This window comes from Heterocephalus glaber, unplaced genomic scaffold, assembly GCF_053883595.1.
Source record: "Heterocephalus glaber isolate CG9 unplaced genomic scaffold, H.glaber_assembly_v1.0 deba00001613, whole genome shotgun sequence".
Taxonomy (NCBI): domain Eukaryota; kingdom Metazoa; phylum Chordata; class Mammalia; order Rodentia; family Bathyergidae; genus Heterocephalus; species Heterocephalus glaber.
The window spans coordinates 33,864,810-33,891,977 of NW_028258384.1; the positions used below are offsets into that span (position 1 = coordinate 33,864,810).

At 42.3% G+C, this 27,168-nt stretch overlaps 1 protein-coding gene across 10 annotated transcripts in view; it reads left to right on the forward strand.

Moving 5' to 3' along the window:
- Frmpd3 (FERM and PDZ domain containing 3) overlaps positions 1-27,168 on the forward strand; it is a 151,292-nt gene that overhangs the window by 67,130 nt on the left and 56,994 nt on the right. For 4 of the 10 annotated variants that reach the window (XM_087196731.1, XM_087196732.1, XM_087196728.1 and 1 more), the window contains 4 exons: positions 2,849-3,002; positions 6,108-6,210; positions 9,377-9,422; positions 14,970-15,173. The exons of 1 other annotated variant lie outside the window; for it this stretch is intronic. In XM_087196731.1, coding sequence (XP_087052857.1) covers positions 2,855-3,002; positions 6,108-6,210; positions 9,377-9,422; positions 14,970-15,173 — 501 coding nt within the window. In that variant the 5' untranslated portion in view covers positions 2,849-2,854. Of the gene's footprint in view, positions 1-2,848; positions 3,003-6,107; positions 6,211-9,376; positions 9,423-14,969; positions 15,174-27,168 lie in introns of those variants that run through there. 5 more of the 10 variants (XM_087196730.1, XM_087196733.1, XM_087196735.1 and 2 more) reach the window with 4 other exon arrangements.

Sequence of the window (27,168 nt, forward strand, 5' to 3'; positions counted from 1 at the left end):
CCAGGAATGAAGTGTGCTCCAGTCACACCCAGACACATGGCTATAATGGTGAGAGAAATAGCTAGGCTTTCTGCACAGATGGGGCATGCCCATGGTCAGAGCTTGGGTTCTCATCTCTCTCCCCAACTTTTGCCTTTATTGACCAGCCAGCACAATCCCCACTTCCTCCATGGAGCCTCTCCAGCTTCTTTTCCCTCTCCTCTAAACACAACTCGGCACTTAGTTATAGAGTTGGTCTACTAGTCTCAGTGCTTTACTTCACTTGTGCATTGGATACTTGTTAATTCTTCTCCAGCTAGACTGGAGGCTCTTCATGAGCAGAGATTTATAACTTCTCTTGTGTCCCCCAGGGCTCTATACTGTCTGAGTAGGCACTCGATAAATACTTGTTGATTGACTAACATGAGTCAAAAGAATAAAACAGAACATTTGTCCCACAAAAGGCTCTTGGCTCACTGGTTGCTCAGGCTTTAGGATTGCTCATTTTCATCAGAACTGGTGGTACTTCAAGGCCCATTAGAGAATGAAATGTCCCCAGCTTCAGAAAAAGTAAAAAGGGGCCTGGTGGGGTGGTATACACCTATAATCCCAGCTATTGGGATGGTTAAAGTAGAAGGACCACAAGTTCAAGGCCAGCCTGGGCAACTTAATGACCCCTTGTTTCTAAACAAAATTTGGAAGGTGTAGGTATATAGCGTAATGGTAAAGTGCTTGCCTAGCGTGAACTAGGCCCCAAGTCAGTTCAATCCCCATGACCCCCCACCCACCCACCAAAAAAAGAAAAAGGGATAAAGCTGAGGCTTTTGCAGCCAGGAATTGGGGAACTGAGTGCAGGAGAGTTTGCCAAGCACTTCCTCAGCAAGCCTGCATCTTCTTACCAGTATTTCTGTTCATGCTGGAGCTCTGGAGCCCAGTAGGTTCCCACCTTTCAGCCTGCCCCATATTGTGTCCACATAGGAAACAAGCTGGTTCCATCTCATAAGAAGACCCTTTTAGTGCCATGATGGCAGGAGGAAAAAGGCTCATTTGGGAAGCAGCCCCAGGGTGAGGGAGGACAGCAACAATAAAAAATACTCTCTGGATCCCTTTAAGGCTGAGCTACTGGCTGTCACCAGGAGCAGAAGTGAGTGAGGCACCAGCCTGAAGCCACCCTGAAAGAGCCTGTGTCCCAGGAGGGTCTATCCAGGACACTGTCCAGCTTCTGAGTGCCTTTCAATTAAAAAGCGACCATTTGTCTTACTAGGGTGGGAGGAAGGGAGCCAGCTTGTGAATTCACCTTCTGGAGGCTTGACCTCATCCTAGCATCCCCAGCCACCTCCCGACAAAGTGAGAGACAGTTTCCAAGCTAGCTTGGATGCAGCTGCAGTGGATGTGACTGGATTCTAGTCAGCCACATCTGTTTTTCTTCCTTCCCAGGTTCTGGTAAGATCGCGACAACACCAAGGTTCTTTGCTAGACTATGAATCTCTTTCATACAATTACTGTTAATCTACCCTCCCCCCAAAGATAACCCTAAAGTTCTGCTCTAATCACTTTATGTGTGTCCAGATAAACAACCTAACTGCTGAAACATTTGCCACTGACAAATTTGATATTCTTAGCTAGTCAACAATTGCATCATTCTCATAGTGTCAAAACCTCCTACTTCTTTTACAAACCTTGTTCTCTACCTGTTTCATTAATTAATGTCTAGCCTTCTGTATCTTGTTTTGAAGGTCCCTGCCTGGAACCTCACTTGTAGAGGATCCACATACTGAGGTTAGGGAACCTAAGCTTATCTGTAGGCCTGAAAGCCTAGGGGAGGAGTGGGATCAAGTCAGGGAGTTAAGTCCCTGGTTCACTTGGCTCTAGCCCTCTCTTTTGTCCTTCCCTGCCCCATCATTCCCCTTTTTACTTCCTTCCTTGTCCCTAACCCTCAGTGCCTTCACAGGCCCTGTGTCCCCCACACCCTCACTCCTCAGGGCTCTTCATCTAAATAATACACTCAGGCTAGTCTTTTTGTCTGGAGTGTGCCTCAACCAAGCCCTTGATGTAGAAACTTTATAAAGCTCTCAGGTAATTCCTAAGCTTTGGTAACTTAAATTGTGGGCATCAGGAGGGCAATTTGTAATCCCTCCCAAGTGTTAGGATAGTGCTTTCTGTTCTCCAGCTCCCCTGAGTCTCAGGTCTGTTAGCAGCCCCAGGACGCAGCTTCCTTTCTGGCTCATAGGAGCCAGGAGCCATTTTCCAGCTGCTCCATTAAATGAAATAAGTTGGCATAGTGTGCACTTGTGTAAAGTAACAGTCCTAAATGTTAGCACACTTGTTTATTTATGCCACCTAAATAGTTCCTTTTTATATATCACCTAAGAGATATTAAACTTTAAAATTTGTCAAGGACGTCATGAAGATGTTCCACATTCTAGAATGATTTCACATTTCTTTCCTACTTATTTCCTTGTTTGAGGGACCCATTCCCTCAAGGTTTTTGTTTCCTTTAGGGAGTTAATAGCCAATTAAAATGGGTAATACCTGTTAATTTTAGAATAATACATTTGTACCTACCTAGGCTTCTTCTGGAGTCCCAGAGTCTTAGAGGAAGGGTCTGACTCTTGCTTTTAGTCTCCATGACACCATATTCTTCCCCTGGCTTCTGTCCTGGAGACAAATGGCTTCTCCTTCCTAGATTTCTTTCTTCAGTCTAAAATATGAGGCAGTCATTACCTGTGTTGGTTCCAGAGGATGTAGGAAATGAAGCTTCACTCTCGGTTGCCATATCCAGACCCTACTAACCAGTGTCCCTCCCAGCTGATTCTGAGCCTTAGCTCCCTTTGTATCTTGTTTTGCTCCCATCTTCCCCTTTCCCCAGTCATGTATGCAGGAAGAGAGCACAAATGATATGGAATGTGAGCATCTGCCAGCAGAGACGCTGCGACAAGTGACCATTCACCGAGACCCTATATATGGCTTTGGCTTCGTGGCCGGCAGTGAGAGGCCTGCGGTGGTTCAATCAGTGAGGCCAGGTAGGTGTGCCTCAGAGTAACTCTGCAGCCCTGGCTCCTATCCCCCAACACTCACATTATCTTCCCAAAGTGCAGAAGCTTTGAGTACACTGTGTGTTGCTGAGGAAGTCATGAAGACTGGGTGAAGACTTGCCAACCAATAACTATGTTTAAGACTGATAGACAAGCCAGAAACAGTGGTGCATGCCTGTAATCTTAGCCACTTGGGAGGCTGAGGCAGAAGGATTGTAAGTTCAAGTCTCACACAGGCAACTTAGCGAGCCCTTGTCTCAAAATAAAAAATAAAAAGGACTAGAGATAGGGCTCAGTGCAAAGCCGTGGGTTCAATCCCCAAAATGCCCCCTCCCCCAAATGCCTGATAGATACAAACCACTGAAACAGCTTGGGACCATAGACAGAGACTGTAATTGATCATTTAATAGTGTCTGGGTCTTGGTAAAGCTTCTCTTTGCATAGAACAGTCATAGAAGAGCCATAGTGTGTTGGATGAGAAAGTACCATTCAATTCAATTCAACAAGTATTTTTAAACTGACTACTCTGAGCCCAGTAGTGGTGCAGGGAAATACAAGACACAGTTCCTGTCCTCCAGAATCAAACCATCAGGCTGTGGAGACTGGTCCATACTCATGAAATAGGTAAGCCACTAAAGATCAGAATTAGGATAGAGACAACAAGTGGGATAGGAAGGGGAGAGGAGAATGAAATCTCTGAATTTCAGAATGGTAATAACAATAGTTACCATTGATTGAGCATCTACTACACACTTTACATCATCTTATTTAATCCTCACAGCCAACCCTGCAAGGTAAGTAATACTCTTCTCATTTTATGAATGAGAAAACTGAGGCATACAGGAAGAAAAATGAGCTGTCCAGGTTCACTCAGCTAGGAAGTCATAGAGTCAAGATTTGCTGTGTGTGATACCATGAGGGGGTAGTAGGATTTGAATGAGACCATGTGGGATGTAGCAAGCAAAAGACCCCTCACCAACTGTGAAACCCTGCCCTCATGAATGAATTAAAAATGGTGAAAACGCTATTTTGTTCCAAATCTGCTACACATTGACAGAAAAGACAGACAGAAAGGAGCTTTATTCTTGACTTGCTGGGCCTGAGGCTTTAGATGGTTACAATAGTTTCTCACTCAGTCAAGAGAAACAGCTGGAGTACAAACTGGTCTTGCAGAAATTTGATGAATTTTGCAATCCTCAAAGAAAAAGAAAAGCATTTTGTAAGCTCTCTTCAACTAGAGGGCACAGAGAAAAAAAAACTTCAATACAGGAGTTTGTGACTGACCTCAGGCTCCCAAGTCAGTCGTGGAATTTAGGCAGAGTTTTGAGTCTGATCAGAAATCAAACTTGTCCTGGGAAAGAGAGACCAGATAAAACTTAGTAATTGACTGTCAGAAGCTTCTGCTTTAACTTCAAAGGTGACAGAATTCACAGGGCTGACAGAAGCCCCCAGGCCTGGAGGGGGTCAGCTACAAAAGGTAAAAGATGAAGAGAAAAGAGTTGGAGGGATGAAGAGAAGGAACACCCCAGGCAAGAGCTACAAAAAGCCATGGGACTGACAGGCGTAGCCTTAAAAAAGACTCTGGCTGATCCACATCGCTGCTTCTACCCAGGCAGCTAGGTAGCTGAATGCAGAGGATGTTTAGTTCAGAGGATGTGTAAGGCCATAAGAAAAGACAAAGCAAATGAGTAGCTGAAGATTCAGCTGCTTGCTGAAGGTTCACACAGGAGCAATTGTGGTTGAGCAAGCCAAGAAACCATTTGTGAGGGCAGTAGTAGATTGAAGCTACCGTTACCATCAAAGAGCTAATTCCTGTGAAGGAGGTTTAAGTTCCACGAGGACCTCATCCATTGCAAGGGAAGGAGGGAAGAAAGAAAGAGGGAGGGAGAGAGGAGGAAATAGGTGGAATGGCCTCTACCTAAGAGACTGGTATTTCTGACAGGACTAGATAGACGGAATGAAATAAGTTAAAGGGATTGTTCCCGCTGCTGCTGGCTTTGCTGGCATAGCCAGCATTAGCACAGGGGCCCCAAGCTCCACATCCAATGAGCTGTGTTCTTGTCACATATTGGCTATGTGTGTTCATGTTTTTAGAATTTGGGTAGCACACTTCTTTGAAAAGAGCCAGAGACATTGGAATCTGGCCTTTTAAAGTGGACACAAATAAGAGTCAAGGTTTGTTTGAGTATGGAACTTGTCGTTAAACATTTCTTTCAGGTTTGAGTCAGGCTGGATCTTACTTCTCATTCTCTTTAAGTCTCTGAAAAACTTTTCTCCAAAAAGATCTTGCTGAACAGCAGAGGCAGCTCAGCTTTGTGATGCCCTTTATCCTAACCAAGAAATATGGCCCTCAGACATATCTGCTTTCTTGACTTCAGGTGTAGGGATGGGAAAGAAAGAAAGCAAATTTCCAGCTGCCCAAGAGCCTGTGCATTGCTTCCCTCATTTATTGGAGAGTAGCATCACTCAGTGTTAAACAAAATTAAACCCTGTAGGTCTTTTAGTCCATACCCCTGTTTGTAGGCAAGTGAATGCCTAGACCATTCCAGACCAGTAAATATAAATAATATTTAAGGGTCGGGGATTTAGCTCAGTGGCATTGTGCCTGCCTCACTAGCACAAGGTCCTGAGTTCAATCCCTGGTACAAAAAACAAAACAAAACAAATAAGTAATATTTAAGCTACAAGATCCCTCCCCTTCCTCTTGTCACCTGTACCACCTCTAGCAGTCTGAAAGTCATTCCTTATACCAAAGCAAATCCTTCCTATAAAATAGAAGTCTGTGTTCCTCTTTAGAACCAAGCCAGTAAAACACTAACCTCATCTGAGTACAAGATCTGGGTTTGGGACCTTTTGCTACCACACCACATGCAGAGAAAGGAGGTCTATGCCTTTCTCTTTCTTCATTCTACTGCCCTCCATCCACCGTAGCAGCAGGCCACAGCTGGAAATAACACCCTCCCCACCACCTTCCTCAGCCTGCATCTCCTGCAGGCCTCAGCTTGGCTCCCTCAGGCACTGTGCGTCTTGCCCAGACTTGTGCTTTCCTGGCAGTAGCTCTAAGCTTTCATGCCTTTCTCCTCTCCTCTGCAGGAGGCCCCTCTGAGGACAAGCTCCTGGCTGGTGACCAGATTGTGGCTATTAATGAGGAGGACGTGAGTGAAGCCCCCAGGGAGAGGTTCATAGAACTCATCAGGTAACAGGGGCCTCCGGGGCCTTGGCAGTAGCTGAGCAGTGTCCCCACTTCTGCCCCACCAGTGGCACCAGGACTACCACTATGCTCCCTGACCCTGGAAGAAGAGCCCTTCCGGGCAGAGCAGCCCAAGCCGTAGCTCCTAGCTATCTAGAACTTCAGGGACCAGCCAGTTAGCGTCACCCAAAGGCCTCACACAATAAGGCCTCACCTGCCCCAGTGTTAAGAGTAGACACAGAGAGCATCCTGCTCCAGCCTCACCTCCACCCCTCACCAACTCATCTCCTCACTTGCCCCTTCATTTGAGGGATAGACCAAGTGACCAATGAGAATCAAGTTACTAAAAGTCACTTCGATATAAACATAGTGCAAGCAAAACATTGCTCCCACCTCCTATTTTCCCCCAAAATCAGGCACACATAAGGAAAACAAAATCAAGATCCCTGCCCAGTAGATTGAGGAAGGGAACCTGCCATTGTGGATTATGCCCACAGCACTGGAGATGTTTTAATTTTCTCCCTGGGTGGGAGCAGGTAAGAGAGAAAAGGCGTGTTGGAAGACCATCACCACCTGTAAATGGGGAGTAATCACATTGCCTTTGCCCAACTCTTACCCACACACACACAGACACACACACACACTATATGCTCTCCCCTCCCCCACACACATGCCACATGCACACACCATTGCATAGTTTTGAAGACTGCATTCCATGGGCTAACCACCATTTGGGGGACTTTGGCTGCTCTCCTTCCCCAAATAGAACCATATCCTGTGCTGGTTTCACCAGCACATATACAAATGGAACCATATTCTTTCTCTCTTCCTCTCCCTTGTTCACTTGTGTAGTCCAGCTCCATCTCCTTTAACCCCCCTTGGTTCAAAGTATTTTCATTTTACTCATCTTTCTGAGATTCTTAAAAGCCCATCTGGCCACAAAGTCGCTCCCTGGCTTTCAAAGGCAGACCTCACATTCTATATGTAGTACAGCACCTTCTCATCAGCTCCCAGTGGGTTTAGAATGCTCTGTCCTGAAGCCCAGAGCAGGTCTTTCTTGCCATGTGCCCCCTCTAGCTCAATACTTCAAAATATATCTGGTTCCTGATGACTTTTAGTGTGGTAGAACACTTGCCTAGCATGCATGAGGTCTAGGGGTCCATCCCCAGCATCACCAAAATAATAGTAATAATAATAATAATAATACAAAAACACATAAACTCTGGGGCCCAGAGATGTAGCTCAGTGGTGCAGTGCCTGCCTGGCAGGCACGAGGCCCTGAGTTTCATTCCTGGTACCAAAAAAAAAAATAAAATAAAATAAACTCTGATGTCCTTTACTTTGTCTCTTCTCCAACTTCAGTTGTCCATTGTATTCCCCTACTCTTTGCCCTCTGCCCTTTACCTTCCACCCTCCACACCAATATGGGGTAAGTTAACCCCATCAGGGCATGTTGGGGTTCTTTCAGCCTGACCCTTCAGAAGTCACTGCTGTGCTTCTAGTGAATATCTTTGCATCCTAAACAAAGTAGCCTGATTTTGTGAGGGAGTTCAGAGCTTCTTCTTAGTCAAAACAGAGCTCACTCTTGGTAACCTTAGGGGTCAGTGAGTCATTCATCCATTCAATCAATAATTATAATTATTATTGAGTGTCTACTATGCACCAGGCACCATTCTAGGCACTGAAAATACAGCAGTGAATAAGAGACAAAAATCTTGGCTCGTTGAAATCATTGGAATTTACATTCTAGCTTTTTTTTTTTTTTGGTACCGGGGATCAAACTCAGGCAGGACCTTGCGCTTGCAAAGCAGGCCACAACACCACTGAGCTAAATCCCTGGCCCGGAATTTACATTCTAATAAAAGGAGATACTTCTAATGAATAAGTAATTGTACAATATCTCAGAAGTCAATAAATGTTATTAAAAATAGAAAGTAGATCTGTGTAAAGAGGATCAGGAGTGCTGAGCACAGGGGTGCAGAATGTAACTTTAAACAGCATAGCCAAGGTTGGCGTCATTGAGAAAGTGATACTGGAAGAAAGGCTTGGAAAGAGGTGAGTGTATTGGAGAAAGAGAAGAGCCAGAGCCAGTGCCAGTGCTCTAGGGCAGGAGTGTGTCTGGCCTGATTGAGGAACAATGGCTTTCTTATAAATGAAATGGGGAGATATTGCAGGGGCTGAAGCAGATGAACCGTGTGATTTATGTTGTGCCCTTTCCCTGTTCAAGATAAAGGATTTTCCATTGTAGTTTCCTTATAACACAACTCTTTACTTCTCCTGGGAATTTCCCAAACCTTGCAGCTCATTCATGCCTGGGCTTTGCCTCACCAAATATGGGAAATGTTCAAAGTCCTTAAGCAGGGGATCTAGTCATTTCTTGAATACCCAGAACCAAGGGCATCTTGACTCTACTTCTTGAATGCCTTTTACCCATAAACATTTGAAAAAAGCCCAACAAGGCAAAGGGAAGCTTCTTTAGGCAAACTGTTTTCCTCTTTTAGTTCTTTTAAATGATTATGTATTCCTGAAAGTGAATTTCCATACTTCACAACCTCTTTGATGTTAGTATAATTCTTGTCAGAAGAGTTTCAAACTCTTGGCCCTTTTGAATATTTGTTATCTGGAGAGTTCTGGGTTCTATCTATTGTTCCATGGCTCTCATTTTTGGTTCCTCAGTTAAATCTGCTGAGAATGAGTCATGATGACCAAATGACCTCTTTTGAGTTTTTCCTTTGAGAGTCTCCTCTCACTTAAATGCCAAAATTACCAATAATAGTCATACATGGTTCCCAGAACTCTAACTGTATGCCCTTTGAGTTCCGTAATTCAGGTCTTGTTTTCCTTGAGAATTTTCTAGTCTACAGATAAAATTGCTCCTAAGGTATGAGGATTTCTACAGAAAGATGTAAAAAGGAATATATAAGAAAACCTGAAAAATGACAACCCCAGAGTTGATATCATCATCAAATGCCCGTGTAAGCCAATATGGATGGTTTGTGTCAGCCTCCACAAATGATGTGAGGTGAGACATCCATGCAGGTACTCAGATTACTCTCTGTCCTAATCCATATACCTCAGTGCAACCCAGGGGAAAATGCTGGCATTGCTTCTTATATTAGATGAATACCTAGTGCATGATACACTGCTCTCCTGTTCCCTCTTTTCTCTCTAGGAGCGCTAAGGAATTCATCATTCTTACAGTTCTGCACACTCATCAGGTGAGTGAGCCTCATTGCCATCTGCCTTTTCTCCTGGCTTAGAAGAGATGACCCCATATCAGAAAGCAAAATCATGGAAAGGGTGGAGGGGGGTGGTGTGTCAGAAACTAGGACCAACAAGTGAGATAAGGATTTAGGAGAGAAGTTAAAGAATACCTTCTGAATGTCATGTCGACTCACATCCAAGGCTGAGGGTTCTGAAGGGCTGCACAGTGCTGTATTCTGTGCCATGTTTCTTGCTTTACCAACTTAAGCTACCCACTCCTGCCATCCCAAATCTATCTTCTACCTCTTTTTTGCTGTGTCCTATCTAAATGTACCTATCCAGTAGTGTCCAGCTCCCATAAGGTCCTAGCAGATAGATGGTGGGTGCTAATCTTGTTCTTTCAGATAGGTACTTACTAAATGACTACAATGTATGAGACACAACACTGTATGTGAGGAATTCCACATAAAGTCAGGATGTACAGTTGAACAAATAGGTTCATCTCTATCCCAGTAGTCATTACGTGGCTATATGACCTTGGATGAGCCTGTTCTCTTTTCTGAACTTATTTCTTCATCTCTAAATTTCTAAATTAAGAGATTCAGAGTAGAATAGTGTTTCCTAAAAGTGTCTGATCTTAATAGTCAATATGATTACTTATTAAAAATAAAATTCTCTTGAAACAGAGGCAGTGGTACATGCCTGTAGTCCCAGCTACTTGAAAGTCTGAGACACAAGGATGCTTGAACCCAGCAGTTGAAGGTTGGCTAGGACAACATGGCAAGACCTTTTCTCAAAAGAAGTTGGCGTTGGGAGAGGGGTGCTGGGTGTGGGTTTAATCCTAAAACAAGGAAGGAAGGAATGGAAAGAGGGAGAGAGGGAAGGAGAAAGAAAATCTCCAGGGCCCTCTCTCTCCTCAAGTGTTGGATTCAAAAAGGCCAGTGTTTGTTACTGAAATACATCCTTACAGTCATCTTTTTGTTGTTGTTGTTGTTAAATTCTTTTATTGGTACATTTTAGGTGTACAATACAATTGCATTTCTCATTGGGAATTGTACCTTTACATAATGCATCTTGGTTCTTATTTTTTCCCTATTCCTAGCCCTCCCTTCACCCCCTCCACCCTTCCCTATTTACAAAGACTTTATTTCCATTTTTTCCATTTCTCAGCATTTTTCCTTTCCCTTCTTTCCTTTCCCCTGCCCCTCCCACTACCCCTACCTCTTTGGACCTTTTCTTCCTATTTTGCATTATCTATTATTCATTCTAATCATTGGTACATTTTAGGTATACAATATAATGACATTCATCATTGGAAATTTGCACCTTTACATAGTCTCTCTTGGTTCTTATTTTTCACCCTTGCCCAGCCCTCCCTTCAACCCCTCCAGTCCTCCCTATTTACAAAGATTTTGTTCCTATTTTTCCATTTTCTCATATTAATCCCATTCCCTTCTATCCTTTCCCCTAGCCCTCCCACTTCCTTCCCCTTTGCCCCTTTTCTTCCTATTTAACATTACCTGTTATACATTTTAGTCCTTATTTACACTTTCAGTTTCTCACACCAGAGAAACTATTCAGTATTTATACATGTGTGTCCTATTTATTTCACTTAAGAGTATCACCTCAATGTGCATCCACTTAGCTATAAATGTCTCTAATTTCTCATTTTTTATGGGAAGTTTTTTGGGGGATTTTTTTGGTACCAGGGGTCGAACTTGGGACCTTGCGCTTGCGAGGCAGGTGCCGGAACCACTGAGCTAAATCCCCGGCCCCTTACAGCCATCTTAACTTGAATGTACAAACCTAGACACAAATCATGTGCAAAACTCACAGCCCTCACTATACCTGCAGCCAAACTGTTCCTTCTGAGTGCCCACAACTCTTCCTTTTACCCGACACTGATGCCTCATTCCTGGAGGAGGCTACACCTGAGCTAGACTTTAAGGAAGGGGTAGGATCCCCCAGACTTAAAGAGAAGGAAAAACTTTGTCCTTTTGAGAGAGACAATGTCTATCCAAAGTCAGGATGGCGCACAGGCACGGATCACGGGCCTACAAGTCAGGAAGATGGGGTTCAGATCAAGCCCAGCACTAAATGCCTCATGCCATGGCCCTCAGCACTCATCTAAGTCCATGTGAACTTTACACACACTCACACGCATACACTATTACATATATCCACACAATATTCTCATATATAAGATTTATACACATACACAATATACCCATGAACACCACGAACACTCACACATATACCCACACACACACTTGCACATACATATGCTAGCACATGCATATTCTCCCACATATACCATAGAACTTAAACATATACACTCACACAAACAACACCCCCAGGCAGATAGGCCTTGCTTAGTTGTAGCTCTGAGCAGACAAGCCCAGGCCCTGCACGGGTGTATGAGTAGAGTCCCTTCCTCACCTTACTTCATATGTGCAGTTGCCTTGTGACACTGGGCAGTCTCCTTTCTTGAAAAATGGCCACTAGTTCTCTCCAAAAACATGCTTTTATATGTTTACTATTTATTGCTCTGATCAGAGGACATATTGTGTTTTAAGTTTAGCTAGACTACCCTTTCTAAGTTGTTATCTACATGAGCCAGGGGAGATAGGTCACACCTGTAAAACCAGCCCTCTAGGAGGCTGATGCAGTAAGATCACAAGTTCGAACCCAGCCTGAGAAATTTAGCAACTTGGCAAGACCCTGTCTCAAAACAAAAAATAAAAAAGAACTGGGGATATAACTCAATGTGAAGACCCTGAGTTCAGTCCCGAGTACTGCAAAGAAGGTAATATCTGCCTGTCATTGTCTCCTGATATTGCTTAATTTTTCATCAAAACCAAAATACTACATTTTTAACTTTTTCTTTCAAAATAATTGCAGGAAGTTGCAAAGCTAATACAGAGATACACTGTGTCCCCTTTACCCTGCTGTTCCCAATGGTTACATCTTCCATAACTATAGTACAATATCAAACTCAGGGAATCAACATTGATATAATGTGTGTGCATAGTTCAATATGAATTTACCACATGTGAGTTTATGCATCTACCAACACAAGATACTGGAAAAGGTTTTTCTCTGTCATTTTACTCAACTCAATTTTTTTTGGTACTGGGGATCGAACTTGGGACCTTGAGCTTGTGAGGCAGGCGGCAGAACCACTGAGCTAAATTCCCAGCCCCACTCAACTCAATTTTTAAAAATTAATTTTAGCATCATTTTTTTTCAGTACTGGGGATTGAATTCAAGACCTTGTGCTTTCAAGGCAGGTGCAACGCCACTGAGCTAAATACCCGGCACTTTTTAAATTAATATTATTGATACACTTTGGATATACATACTGATCACATTCATCATATGGAATTTGTACCTGTACATGCTGTATCTTGAGTCTTCTTTTTTCCCCTTTCCCTCCCCTCCCTTCAACCCCTCTTCCCCTCCTGATTTACAAAAGCTTTGTTTTCACTTTTTTCCTTCCATTCTTTTTTATCTTTTTCCTTCCCTCCTTTCTCCCTCCCCCTTCCCTTGTTCCCCTTCCCACATGAACATTCTCATCCTATTTCCCAGTAACTATTATACATTTTGGTCCTTATTTACATTTCAGTTTCTCATACCAGAGAAACAATGTGATATTTGAATGTGTGTGTCCAATTTATTTCACTTAAGAGTATGGTCTCAATGTGCATCCATTTACCCAGAAATGTCTTTAGTTTATCCTTCCTAATGGCAGAGTAGTATTCCACTGTTTAAAAAAAAAAACACATCTTCTTTATCCATTTATCCGGTTGATGAGCATTTGGGCTGTTTCCAAGATTTAGCTATTACAAATTGGAAAAGTTTATCACCAAAAAGATCCCTTATATTGTCCTTTTATAGCCACACCCATTTTCTCCACTCCCACCCCAAATTTTTGTTAACCACTAATCTATTCTCCATTTGTGCAATTATCATTTCAAGAATATTATGCAAATGAAATATCATGTTTCGAGATTGGTTTTTTTCACTCAGCATAATGCTTTTGAGATTCATCCAAGTTGTATATATCAATATTTTGTTCTTTTTATTTCAAGACTAGTATTCTATGTTGTGGACATATCTCATTCTGTACAGTTATCCACCCATTGAAATACACTTGGGTTTTTTTTTTTCTAGTTTGGGGCTATTATAAATAAAGCTGCTATAAACATTCGTGTACAGGTTTCTGTGAGCATAAGTTTTCATTTCACTGAGATAAATGCTTGAGGGTATGATTGCTGAGTCAAAGAGTCAGGGTATGTTTAGTTTATTAAAGAAAATGCTGAAGTCTTTTCCAGAGAGTCTGTACCATTTTACATTCCCACAGAACATTCTATGTATATGCTTATTATCTCTCTCCCTCATTAGAATGCCAGCTCCACAAGGCTAGGGCCCATATTTTGTTTCTGCTGTCTCCCCAACACCTCAAACAACACCTGGTATAGAGTAGCACTAATACATATTAGTTGAAGGAATGAAGAAAACCCACCTTCCAGCCATCAAAGCAACCTCAACTAAACTCAAACACCCAAACTTAGGTGCATAATAAAGAACCTAATGCTCCCCCCATGTCCATTCCAATTTTCCCACCCCAGGCCTCCAGCATCCCTCCCCTCCCCTAGTTCTGATACCTCCAGCTATCCCAACCCATGGCCCCTTTGCCATGGCCATTCTTCTTCCTGTGCATTTCTTAGGTCTTACAACCCTGTGGACTTTTGTCCTTGTACAATCCCACATCTCTGCCAGTCATGTCTGTTTCCTTTAAAACCTGCCCAGATACTCATGTCTTCCAACTAGCTTTGCCTAACTGACCCCAATGAGAGTTTCTAGCAGGGCATGGTGGAACACTCCTTTAATCCCAGCACTCAGGAGGCTAAGACAGGAAGATTGCTATAAGTTCAAGACCAGCCTGAACTACATAGTAAGACCCTGTCTCAAAAGAACAAAAACGCAATGAGAGCTTCTAATTCACCAAGCACTTATTGAATACTTGCTGTTCTGGGGACTCCTATAGTCTGGGAATATAGCAGTACTGGGCAGACATGGTTCCTGCCCTCGCAGAACTTACATTCTAGTTCTTGGCCTTGGGCTCTCTGAAACCTTAAAAGCACGGAAATGGGTGAGCACAAACACACCAAAGTGATAGTAAAAACCTTTAACAACCCGTATAGTAGAATCCAACCAATCAGAGTGTAAGCCACTGAGAACACTGGAAGAATCTTGGAGGCCTCCTCATTGTCAGGTATTAACCTTTTAGTTGATCATATTTGTAAAGAGGTCCCAGGGAGGGCACCCAGGAAGCTTAGGGCAGGGGCTCCTTGCCAACCAGTGTGAAAGAATCCCTCAAGATTTTACAACCAGTATGGTTATACTAGTGCATCCCAAGTGTGTGGCAGTCTTACATGTAATACATGTACATACAGTCCTCATTATCTGCAGATTCTGTTTGCAAATTTGTCTACTCCCTAAAATTTATTTCTAACCACCAAAATCAATACTTTCCTTGCTTTCCTTGTCATTTGCAGACATTAAGAATGCATGAGATGGGCCAGGGATGTGGCTCAGTGGTGTTGCCGCCTGCCTCACAAGCGCAAGCACAAGGTCCTGAGTTCGATCCCTGGGACCAAAAAAAAGAAAAAGAAAGTATGAGAAATATCAGTTCCCTTCTGCACGTGTTCATAACTGAGGTCAAACAAGACAATGTTCTGCCTCCTTGTGTCACCTCCCAGGTAGAGATACCCTGAGGCTGGGGATGGCAGGGGGCACTGCAGAGTAGTGAAAAGCTTCAGCTCTGGGGCCAGTTGGATGGGATTTGAATCCCATCTCCAGCACCTGTGAGTGGGAAAGCCTCAAGGCAAGTCAGTTAACACTTGTGATCTTTGTTTTCTCCTGTGAAAAAAAAATAGATTCTACCAGGACGAGTTTTTTTAGGATTTAAGATTATAATCTGTGGAGGGCCAGAGATATAGCTCAGTGGCACCATGCTTGCCTGGCAAGAGCAGGGTCCTGAGTTCAATCCCCAGTACCGAAAAAAAAAATTATAATCTGTGGGAAATATTGGAAAAACAGTACAATATTCACTAATTCAGTGTCCAGGATGAGTGTGTAGACTCTATGACTAACAAGACTCAACTGAGATCTTCTCTCCAAACTATATAGAAAACTTTTTTTTTTTTTTTGGCTGAAACAGTACTTTTATTTTCTCACATTTCTAGAGACTGAAAGTCCATGATCAAGGTGCCAGCAAATGAAGTTTCTGATGAGGGCTCTCTTCTTGGCTTATAGACAAGCTACCTTCTCACTGTGGGCTCACATGCCCTTTTAGCAAAAACTTCTTGAAGACTTCCAACATGTGTTCAGCAGTTTGCCCCAGAACCACAGAAAATAGTACTGGGGCCATAGCAGGCACTTGGCTCCTCATGGGTACGAGGAGACTAATACCTCCTCTTGAACTTGCATCATGTTAAAGCTTCATTACCACTTCTTCTAGAAGATAACCTCCCAGTAGGCCCAGGGTGTGGTCTAGAAATCAGGATTTGTAATAAAATCCACCAGTGATTCTGATGTTAAGCCCTAAGGCTCCTTCTAGCTTCTGTATTCTGTGGCTGATAATAGTCTAATATCTACTCCCATATACAGTGGCTGGTAGTGGTTTTTAGCTCTGGCTATTCATTAAAACCACTTGAGAAGCTCTTAAACTACTAATTTTTAGGCTTTATCTCTGACTAATTGAACTAGAAGCTCTGGGGATGAGACCCTAGTATTGGGCTTTTTGTTTTGTTTTTTTTTTTTTAGTACTGGGGATTGAACTCCGGTCCTTGCGCTTGCGCAGCAGGCAGTGAAACCTCTGAGCTAAATCCCCGGCCAATATTGGGCTTTTGAAAAGGTTCCTCAAATGATTCAGATATGTCTATTTCATTTGACATTTTTTTTAACAGAATGATTCACACAATGGCAGACTATTGTGGAGGGTATTTTCAGGGATCACAGGAGTCCTTTCCCAGGACTCCTCAAACCACACTGATATAGCCACTTATTAAGCATCTATGTACAGTAATACCTCAGTTCACAAATGCTTCTGTTTGCAAACAATTCAGTTCTCAAACAAAAGCAATTGATAACACTTTGCTTCCATTCACAGACTCCACACCAGGTGACAAACACAACTGCGGCCATCTTCCCCACACAAACACAGACGTGGCCATCTTCCCTCAAATTGTAAAATAAATTATGTTCCTGAACCGAAGTAACACTATATTGAAACCGGTTCCTTAATCTTTGAGTGACTGACTATTCCCATGAGGGACTAAATATTCATGAATAAGGACACCAAGTACCTTGGCAGGTAGTAAGTCTGCAATAAATATTTTAAAATAAAGTACAGAGTTGTGATGGGCCTGTTAAAGCAAGCACAATCCCTTCCAATGAAATCCTAGTTTTCTGGCTCTGAAAACCTAAACTATATCCAAAGAACCTCCATTGCCTCTGCTTGGAGCCACCTGCCCAGAAAAAAAGCCAAAATAATAGAAATCACTACAAAGGAGTTGGTTTTCCCCAGAACTTCATGAAGTATAGTGCTCGACAGATGGTGGGTACTCAAATCATATTTGCTAAATTCATTATTAATCTTAACAATCAACTGATATCTTTTATGCTGGGCCTGCTCTGTGCTTGGTGCCAGGGTAAGACATAATAATATAAAACGTCACCTCTCGTTATACAGCCTGGCTTGGGAGATAAGCTGTAGCAGTGTGAATTAGTAAGAATACTGTAAGAAATCCAGGGAGGGGAATGGAGGAATTGCAGAAGAATTCATGACAAAGGTAGAATTTGAACTGGGTTTTTAAAAAAGAGAGGGCATTTAGCTGGTCAAAAGGGACACAGGGGGCCCTGAAGAGTAGGATAGTGGGGAGGGGTGCAAGAAGTGAGTCCAGAAGTGAAAATAAACCCACAGTGTGCTGAACAGCTGCCTCCAACATTCCCTTGCCCCCAACCCAGTTCTGATGCCTCCACCTGTCCCATCCCATGGCCACTTTGCCATGGCCAGGCTTCTTCACCTTCTTGTACATTTCTTAGGTCTTACAACCCTGTGGACTTTTTTGCTTGTACTGTGGGTAGAACCACCACTTTCAACAGAAGATGAGACTAGAGATCAGTGGAGAATGAGGTTAGAGTCCAGTGGGGCTGATAGGAGGCCTTGGTAGACAGTTGAGGACTTGTTCATCTCTAGGCAGCACTGAATACAAAAAGGACAAACCTTGTGTTCCCTCATCAAGGATCTGGTGAGACCAGGATGCACCCCCATTGTCCTATGTGCCCATAGTGATTACAGTGGGAATTAACTATAAGTGAGCTCAGGTGTCCAAGACAATGAGCCAGCAAAAGGCACATCAGGAACACACAGAGCTTCAGGTGGGAACGTGAGCTCCATCTTTTCACAGTAATCAAAGTGGGGCCACTAACCAACCTCTACCCTCTACCCTCCCTGGACTCTGGTAGCCACTATTTTACTCTCTACTCTTATGAAATCAACTTTTTTTTGGATTTCACAGTTAGATAGGAAGAATAAGTTCTAATGTTCTATTTCACAGTGCAGTGACTATTGCTAGTACTGTATATTTCAAAAGAGCTACAAGAGATGATTTCAAATGGTTCACCACAAAGGAATAACAACAGTTTGAGGTGATAGAATTGCCAATTACCCAAATTTGAACATTATGCAATGTATGCATGTAGCAAAACATTACGTTGTGATGTCAGATATGGTGGTGCACATCTATAATCTCAGCTCTCTAGGAGGCTGAAGCAGGAATATCTCCAAGTTCGAGCCCAGACTGGCCAACTTAGTAGTTTAGAAAGACCCTGTCTTAGTTACTTTTTCTTGTTGCTAAGACAAAATACCCAACACCCAAAGTTAAAGGACAAAAGGTTTATTTTGGCTCAGTTTGTAGAGGTTTCCGTCCATAATCTAGTAGCTCCATGGCAGGGAGTTAAAACAGAGGGCCATCACAGAGAAGAAATAGTTCATGATGGGCAGAAGACAAAAGGCAGATAGCACCAAGCAAGTGAGCAACAAGCGACAAGCAACCACACTAGCTCTCCTGTCCCTTATATTTTTATCCAGGCTACCCACTCTTAGGGTGGCACTTACGCACCCTTAATTCTACCCAGAACTATGCCAAACCAATCAGTGGACTTAATTTAGTAATCACATACCCTTAATCCAAGAATCACACACTCTAGATCCAGCCACCTTTGAAAAAGCCCCACCTATAACCTCATGAGGCTTGGGCCGGCGGGGGGGGGGGGGGGGGCACACATCTAGACAGAAGCTATAACACACTGTTTCAAAATTTTGAAAAAGGAAAAAAAAATTTTGAAAAAGGACTGGGAATGTAATTTAGTGCAAAGGCCCTGGGTTCAACACTCAATACTACAAAAAAAAATCACATTGTAACCCATAAATATATTTAATTATTATGTACCAATTAAAATAAAGTAAAACTTTAAGAAAGGGGGACCCTATCTTACACTAAAATGTTTGGCTATATACCTGACTTTGGCCAAGATATAAGTGATCACAGCCTTGAAATTTATACTAGTAGAGCCACCAAATTAAAAGATGGTCAAAGAATCACCAGCTTCTAAATTCAGCCCTAAGAGAGAGAAGCAGGCTCTCTTCAATTTTTTATTCCACCTAGCTTCTGGCTTCATATTTGCTTCAAGGAGCTTACAGTGGCCCCAAAGGTATTTAGCAATTCAAGTCCCATGTCTCAAGCCAAAATTCATTTTAGTCAAAAAGGGTGCCTATTGCAAAATGAGATCCCAGCAGCTTGGAGGAAAATAGGGTCAGTGAAGAGCTCAGATGTCCCAGCTTTAAGGTACTCATTTAATCTATGCTTAATGGGTTAGGACATCTTCACCAATAACAGATTCCTGGGCCCCATTCTCCCAAGGTTCTGACTTTTTGAGTCTGGTGTGGGCCTAAGCTTCTGTGTCTTTAACACAGAGTCCCCAGTGATTCTTATCATTGGGCAAATTTTAGAAACAGTAGGTTACTGCATATTAATAAGTTATTTCAGGGGTCAGGAAACTTTCTCTGTAAAGGGCCATATAGCAAATATTTTAGGCTTTGCCACCAAACATGTTAGCCCCAAAGCAGACATAGGAAATATGTAAATGAAGATCATCCCTGTGTTCTGATATAGCTTTATTTACAAAAACAGATGGTAGGGAAGATTTAGCCCATGCAGTTCTGTCATTTGCTGGGTGCTGAGGTGTTTATTACCCCTTCCTGGCACAGCATTTACATTTTGACCAGGACCCTCCCAATCCTCCAATCCTCAGTGTTTTACTTCAAAGGAATAACCCTAGTATTAAGAACTCCAGGCCCCACAGCTGAGCCTTAAAGATATTTGGGACAAGAAGACCTTTGGGAGCCACTTTGTATCCTACCATAAAGCAGTCCTCACCTGTGTCTAAGCATAGGCTAGACATGACTCCGTAACATCTAGCAGTGATATCTAGCAGAGACCAGCTGGCAATGAATGAATCACCATCAGCAACAGGGCTGAAGACTGAGAATGGGATGGAATTTTAGAGACCAACAAGACAAGGGTCAATGAGGAATGGCATAAAAAGCTGAAAATAGCTCTGAAACAGACACCCAGAAATGATTATACTCCATGAAAATATTGGCAGTTCCACTTCCTCCTGAATCTTTTGCTTGTAGTGGTACAATCAAATTAGATCCTGTAGGACAGGATCTAATTTTGGATTTGGGGCCGGAATAACAAAGATACTGTCCCCTCCACTATGGATGAATGCATAAAAAGATAGTACCTGTTGGAGTCCTTCTTTGTTTGAATCCATTAAGGTAGAACCAGAGCCAGTGTATAAATGAATGTCCAGCTTTAGCCTGCTATGGGGGAATAATCACAAGCCCAAGGCTCAGGAAATCTGGATTCTGGTTTCAGCTCTGCTACTCAATTATCTTGATACTTTGGGTAAACCGTATCTTCTTCATGGACCTCCATTTAACATGTTAAAATGAAGGGTAGACTTCATGACCCCTTCAGGTCTCTAGACATGCCTTGTTCCACACTGTGCTATAGAGGTATCTGATGGTAGGTGATCAAAGAGAAGTGGAAGGGTGGCTGTCAGGTGGGTCAAAGATTCCACCTGCCTGTTTCCTCTTTCTTTCCACCTTGGTGGAAAATAGGGGAATGTGGAGATGGGAATCAAGCTGAACTGCATGAGCAGAACTACAGAACTTTCTTTTTTTTACTTTTTTTTTAAATATGTATATTTATTGGTACATTTTAGGTATAAAATACATTTACATTTATCATTGGGTGTTTGTACCAGAACATGATGCATCTTAGTTTTTATTCTTCCTCCCATTACCCGTGCACCCTTCACCCCCTCCACCCTTCCCTGTCTACACAGAGTTTGATTCCATTTTTTTCTCATAATTTTTTTCTTTCCCTTCTTCCCTTTCCCCTTTCCCTTCCACCATCCCCAAACCCTTAGAACTTTTCTTATTTCAAATTATCAATTATTCATTTTAATCATTGTCATCCTTATTTACACTTTCAATTTCTCACACTAGAGAAACTATTCGGTATTTACACATGTGTGTTCTATTTATTTCACTTAAGAGTATGGCCTCAATATGCATCCATTTAGCTATAAATGTCTCTAGTTTCTCATTCTTTATGGCTGAGTAGTACTTCATTTTATAAAAAAACCACATTCATTATCCAGTTTCCAGTCTATGGGTATTTGGGCTGTTTCCAAGCTTTAGCTATTACAAATTGTGCCGCTATGAACATGGGTGCACATTTATCGCTGTGGTATGATTCTTTTAATTCTTTGGGGAAGATTCCCAGTAGGGGAATAGCTGGGTCAAATGGGACCTGTAGTCCTAGGTCTTTGAGGTATCTCCATACTGATTTCCACAGTGGTTGCACCAATCTACATTCGCAACAACAATGGAGAAGGGCTCCTTTCTCTCCACACCCCCGCCAGCGTTATTGGTTGATTTCTTGATAGCAGCCATTCTTTGTGGGGTGAGGTGGAATCTCAGTGTTGTTTTCATCTGCATCTCTCGAATGACCAGTGATGTTGAACATTTTTTCATATATTTACTTGCTGTTTTTGCTTCTTTGTCTGAGAAATGTCTGTTCATTTCAGATGCCCATTTTTGAAATGGGTCTTTGAATTTGGGAGGTCTGATTTTTTCCAGTTCTTTATATATTCTTGATAGTAGACCTTTGTCTGAGCTACAGCTGCTAAATATTTCTTCCCACATTGTAGATTGTCTCTTAGCTCTGTTGGTGGTTTCTCTTGCAGTGCAGAAGCTTCTTAATATGCTGAGATCCCAGTTGTTGATTCTTTGTGCTAGCTCCTGTGCTACTGAAGATTTGTTCATAAAGTCTTTTCCTATGCCAATGTCATCAAGAGTTCTACCTAACTTACCTTCCAGCAAGTTTAGTGTTTCTGACTTAATATTTAGATCTTTAATCCACTTCGATCTTAGTTTAGTGCACGGTGATAGGTATGGGTCTAGTTTTAATTTCTGACAGATTGAAATCCAGTTTTTCCAACACCATTTATTAAATAGGCTACCTTTCCTCCAGTGAGGGTGGTTGGCTCCTTTGTCAAAGATGAGGTGGCTGAGTATGTCTGGAGTTGTTTCTGCATCTTCTAATCTAGTCCACTGATCTTCGGGTCTGTTTCTTTGCCAGTACCATGCTGTTTTTATCACAGTAGCTTTGTAGTATAGTTTCAAGTTGGTGATTGTGATGTCCCCAGCCATGTCTCTGTTGCCTAGAATTGCTTTTGGTATTCTAGGTTTCTTCTGTTTCCAAATGAATTTTTGGATTGTTTTCTCTAGTTCTGTGAAGTATATTGTTGGAATTTCAATTGGCATTGCATTGAATCTATATAGCAGTTTTGGAAGTATGGCCATTTTCACTATATTGGTTCTTCCTACCCAGGAACAAAGGATATCTTTCCATTTTCTTATATCCTCTTCAATCTCCTTCTTCAGAGTGCTGTAGTTTTCAGTGTAGAGGTCTTTTGCTTCCTTTGTTAGGTTGATTCCTAGATATTTCATTTTTTTAGATGCTACTGTAAAAGGAATTATTTCCCGAATTTCTCTCTCAATGGGTCTGCTATTTGCATATAAAAAGGCTATTGTTTTTTGAGTGTTGACCTTGTATCCAGCTACTCTACTGAATCTGTCATTTAGGTCTAGAAGGCTTTTGACTGAGTTTTTTGGGTCTTCTATGTAAAGTATATCATCAGCAAATAATGACAGTTTCACTTCTTCCTTTCCTATCTTTATTCCTTTTATTTCTTTCTCTTGTCTGATTGCTATGGCTAATGTTTTCAGAACAATATTGAACAGGAGTGGTGATAGTGGGCATCCTCGTCTTGTTCCTGATTTTTTTTTTTTTTTTTTGGTACCGGGGATCAAACTCCGGTCCTTGCGCTTGTGCAGCAGGTGGCGAAACCACTGAGCTAAATCCCTGGCCCTTTGTTCCTGATTTTAGTGTGAAAGTTTTAAGTTTTTGACCATTTAGTATGATGTTGGCTGTTGGTTTTTCATAGATAGCCTTAATCAGGTTGAGATAAAACCTCCTATTCCAATTTTCTGTAGCGTTTTTATCATGAATGGGTGTTGGATTTTGTCAAATTCTTTTTCTGCATCTATTGAGATGATCATGTGGTTTTTGTCCTTGACTGTGTTGATATAGAGAAAATACTTTTTTTTTTTTGGTACCGGGGATCGAACTCTGGTCCTTGCGCTTGTGAGGCAGGCGGCAGAACCACTGAGCAAAATCCCTGGCCCAGAACTACAGAACTTTCTATCTTGCCCTTTTCCTTTGCTTCAGCTGTAGCCCCTGCCCAGGATTTGAGCACCCAGCTGTGCAACACACCAAGGCATTTATTGACTCTATGAACAATCAATACTGTAATCACTTTCTGCAACTATCTCCAGCCCTGGATTTCATTGTGCTATATAGTGCCAACAAATTGTCCCTGTGGCTCAGAATACATCTAAGGTTCCTTTAGCTCGGTGGTTCTCAATCTTGGCTGTACTTTGAAATCATCAGAAGCTTTTAAAAAATACTGATGTTGTTCAGGCCTCAGCCCCAGGACTGGGGCTTGGGACCTGGGCCTTGGGATTTTTTTTCCAGTACCAGGGATCAAACTCAGGACTTTGAGCTTGCCATGCAGGCACAGTGCCACTGAGCTTATCCCTGGCTGCCTTGGGATTTTTTTTTTTTGTACCGGGGATTGAACCTGTGTCCTTGTGCTTGCGGAGCAGGCAAGCCTTAGGATTTTTTAAAGCTCTCTATGTTAGTTACTTTTCTTGTTGCTGAGACAAAATACCCAACACCAAAGTTAAAGGAAGAAAGGTTTCACTGGCTCACAGTTTGTAGACGTTTCAATTCATAGTTGGCTGGCTCCAAGGCAGGGAGGCATGGCGGAGGGGCATCACAGAGGAGGAAGAGTTCATGGCCAGCAGAAGGCAGCAAAGTAGCAAGGAACAGCAAAGTGACAAGCAATGGCAGCAGCTGCAAGAGACCACAGCAGCCCTCTTTCTGTCCCTTATTTCAAAACTACCTGCCCAGGGCAGGTAGCACTAATTCCCAGGGTGGGGCACCCTTAATCCTAGTACCATTAATCTCTGCAATCACATATTTAAAGCCAGCATTACACACACTAGATCCAGCCACATCCTCAAAGCCACACCTATCACCAAATGAGGGCTTGGGGGGACATCTAGATACAAGCCATAACATTCTCAAAGTGTTTCTACTGTGCAGCCAGGACCAAGACCTACTGCTCTAGTTCCTGCTTGATGAAGTGGAACAAGGGGCTTTTTGCAACTTGCCTTCTGTGGGGAATGAGATTGCTGGCTCTGACAGAGAACACAGCTGGTCCCAGGGCCTATGACATCAGGAGGATGTTTGTGTCTGCTGCATCTTTATCTTAGGGCCCTGCCCTCCTGTGGCTGGTGGTAAATTAATACCAACTACAGTGAAAACGGCATATAATAGCTTAATGTATTGCCTTTCCAGCTGGCAGGGACCTTTGGGGGTCTTAACACAGAGGAATTCCTAATTGTAGGACACAAGGTCCATGGTAAAGCCCATGGAGGAGGTGGTTTGAACTGGTCCCAAACCTGATTTGCCCCTTCATCCTCATCTTAGTAAATGATAACCCCACTCTTCCAATTAACTCTTTGTTTTCTTACTTCCCACATCCAACTCAACAACATATGCTCTTGATTCAGTCTACAAAATATATACAGAATTCATTTACTTTTCATCATCTCCATTATTACTACTCTAGCCAAGGCCTCCATTATATACTAACTGCATTGTTGCAGTTACAAATATTGAAGTTAGACATATGGTGTTCCTATTGTGGTCATCGTTCCCTACTTGCTATTTTCTCCACAACACCAGAGATATACTTTTAAATGCACTTCGGACTCTATCTGCTCAAAACCTTCCAGCAGAGTGAAATTCTCACCATAGCTTACAAGATCCTAAATGACCCAGTCCCCAGCTGTGTCTCTGAACACTTCCCCTCTGAGTCCTTCCTCATCACTGCATTTCAGTTTTATTAAGGTTTCTTGCTGTTTCTCACCTAGTCCTATGCCCACCTGAGAGCTTTTATTGTTCTTTCTGCCTGAAAATGTCTTTCTCCAGATAGCCTCATGACCGTCTCGCCTTTACTTCTTTCAAGTCTCTGCTTAAATGGTCCCTCCTTTTATAATCCAAGCTACTCAGGAGGCTGAGGCAAGGGAGTTGCAAGTTCGAAGGCAACCTGGGCAACTTAGTGAGATTCTGTCTCAAAATAAAAAGTAAAAAAGGCCAGGGATGTAGCTCGGTGGTACAACACTTGCTAACATGTTCCAGGGCCTATGCTCAATCCCCAGTACCACAAAAAATTAAATTAAATTTTAACATGGCATCTCCAGGGCTGGGGATGTAGCTCAGTGGCACTGCATCTGCCTGGAAAACACAAAGTCCTGAGTTTGATTCCGGATGCCAAAAAAAGAAAATGGCATCTCCTCTGAGAGGACTTTTCTGATCATTCTGTCTAAAGTACCTGCCCCAAATCTCACTTCTGTGAGTACATCCAAAGAAACTGGAATTAGTATGTCAAAGAGATGTATACATTTAAGACATGGGGTCAACCTAGGTGTTCAACAAATAAATGAATAAATAAAATACGGTATGTATATACAATTGAATACTATTCAACCTTTAAAAAATGAAATTCCAGCTAGGCATGGTGGCATGCACTTATAATACCAACACTCTCAGAGACTGAGGCAAGAGGATCCCAGGTTCGACTCTAGCCTGAGCAGCTTAATGATTTAGCAAAAACTTGTCTCAAAATTAAAAATAAAATTTAAAAAGGCTGAGGAGGTAGCTCAGTGTGAAGGCCCTGGATTCCATTCCCAGTACCTCCCCACAATAAAAGGAAATTCTTTTGTCACAGCAACTTGGATGAATCTGGAAGACATTATGCTATATCAAATAATCCAGGCCAGGTGTGGTGGCTCACACCTGTAATCCCAGCACTCAGGAGACTGAGACAGGAGGATCACTGCAAGTTCAAGGCCAGCCTGGGCTACATTTTCAGTTCGAGCCAGCCAGCCTGAACTACATAGTGAGGCCCTGTCTCAAAAAAAAAAAAAAAAAAAAAACAAAAAACCAAGGCCAGTGATGTAGCTCAGTGGCACTGAACCTGCAGCTCAGTGGCCCCATGCCTGCCTGGCAAGTGCAAGGTCCTCAGTTTGATCACTGGTACTGGAGAAAAAAGAAAATAAAAAATAAAATAAGCCAGGTGCAGAAAGATAATCTCACTTACTGTGCAATCTAAAAACATCAAACTCACAGAAGCAGAGTAGAATGGTGGTTGCCAGAGGCTGGGGGCAAGAGGAAGGAATAGGGAGGTACTGTTGAAAAATACAAAGTTTCAGTTAGGCAGGAGGAATAAGTGTTTGAGATATATTGCACAGCAGGGTGACTATTAATTAATAACAATGGATTATAGGTTTCCAGATTGGTAAGATAACACCCCCACCACTCCCATATTTACTTACTCATTCTCTCCTGTGCTCCCTTACCCTGCTTTACTTTTCTTTATACAATAGTTCTCCTTTGTCTGCAGGGAGTATCTTCTAAGACCTACAGTGGATACCTGAAACAAAAATTGTACTGAACCCTAAGCATCCCTATATATACTATGGTTTTTTCCTATACATACACACTTACAATAAAGTTATAAATCAGGCATAGCAAGAGGTTAACAACAATAACTAATAATAAAATAGAATAATTATAACCATGTACTGTAATAAATTTTTTTTCAAAATATATGAATTGTTTTTTTCTGTAATTTTCCATTTGATTTCTTGAAACCATGTTTGACCATGAGCAGCTGAAAGAGCAAAAAGTGAAGACGTGTTTATTGTCTGTCTGTCCCTGCTAGAATGAATGCTACATGAGGTCAGGAAGTTCTATCTGTCTTGTTCACTGCTATATCCTTCATCACCCAGAACAGTGCCTGGCACATAGTAAGACCTCCATAAATTTGTCAAATGAATAAATAAACCCCTCCAGACAGGAGGACGCACCCCCAGCATGACTTCTGCATTCCCTGGCTCCTATGCTGTCAGGTGCTCAGCAA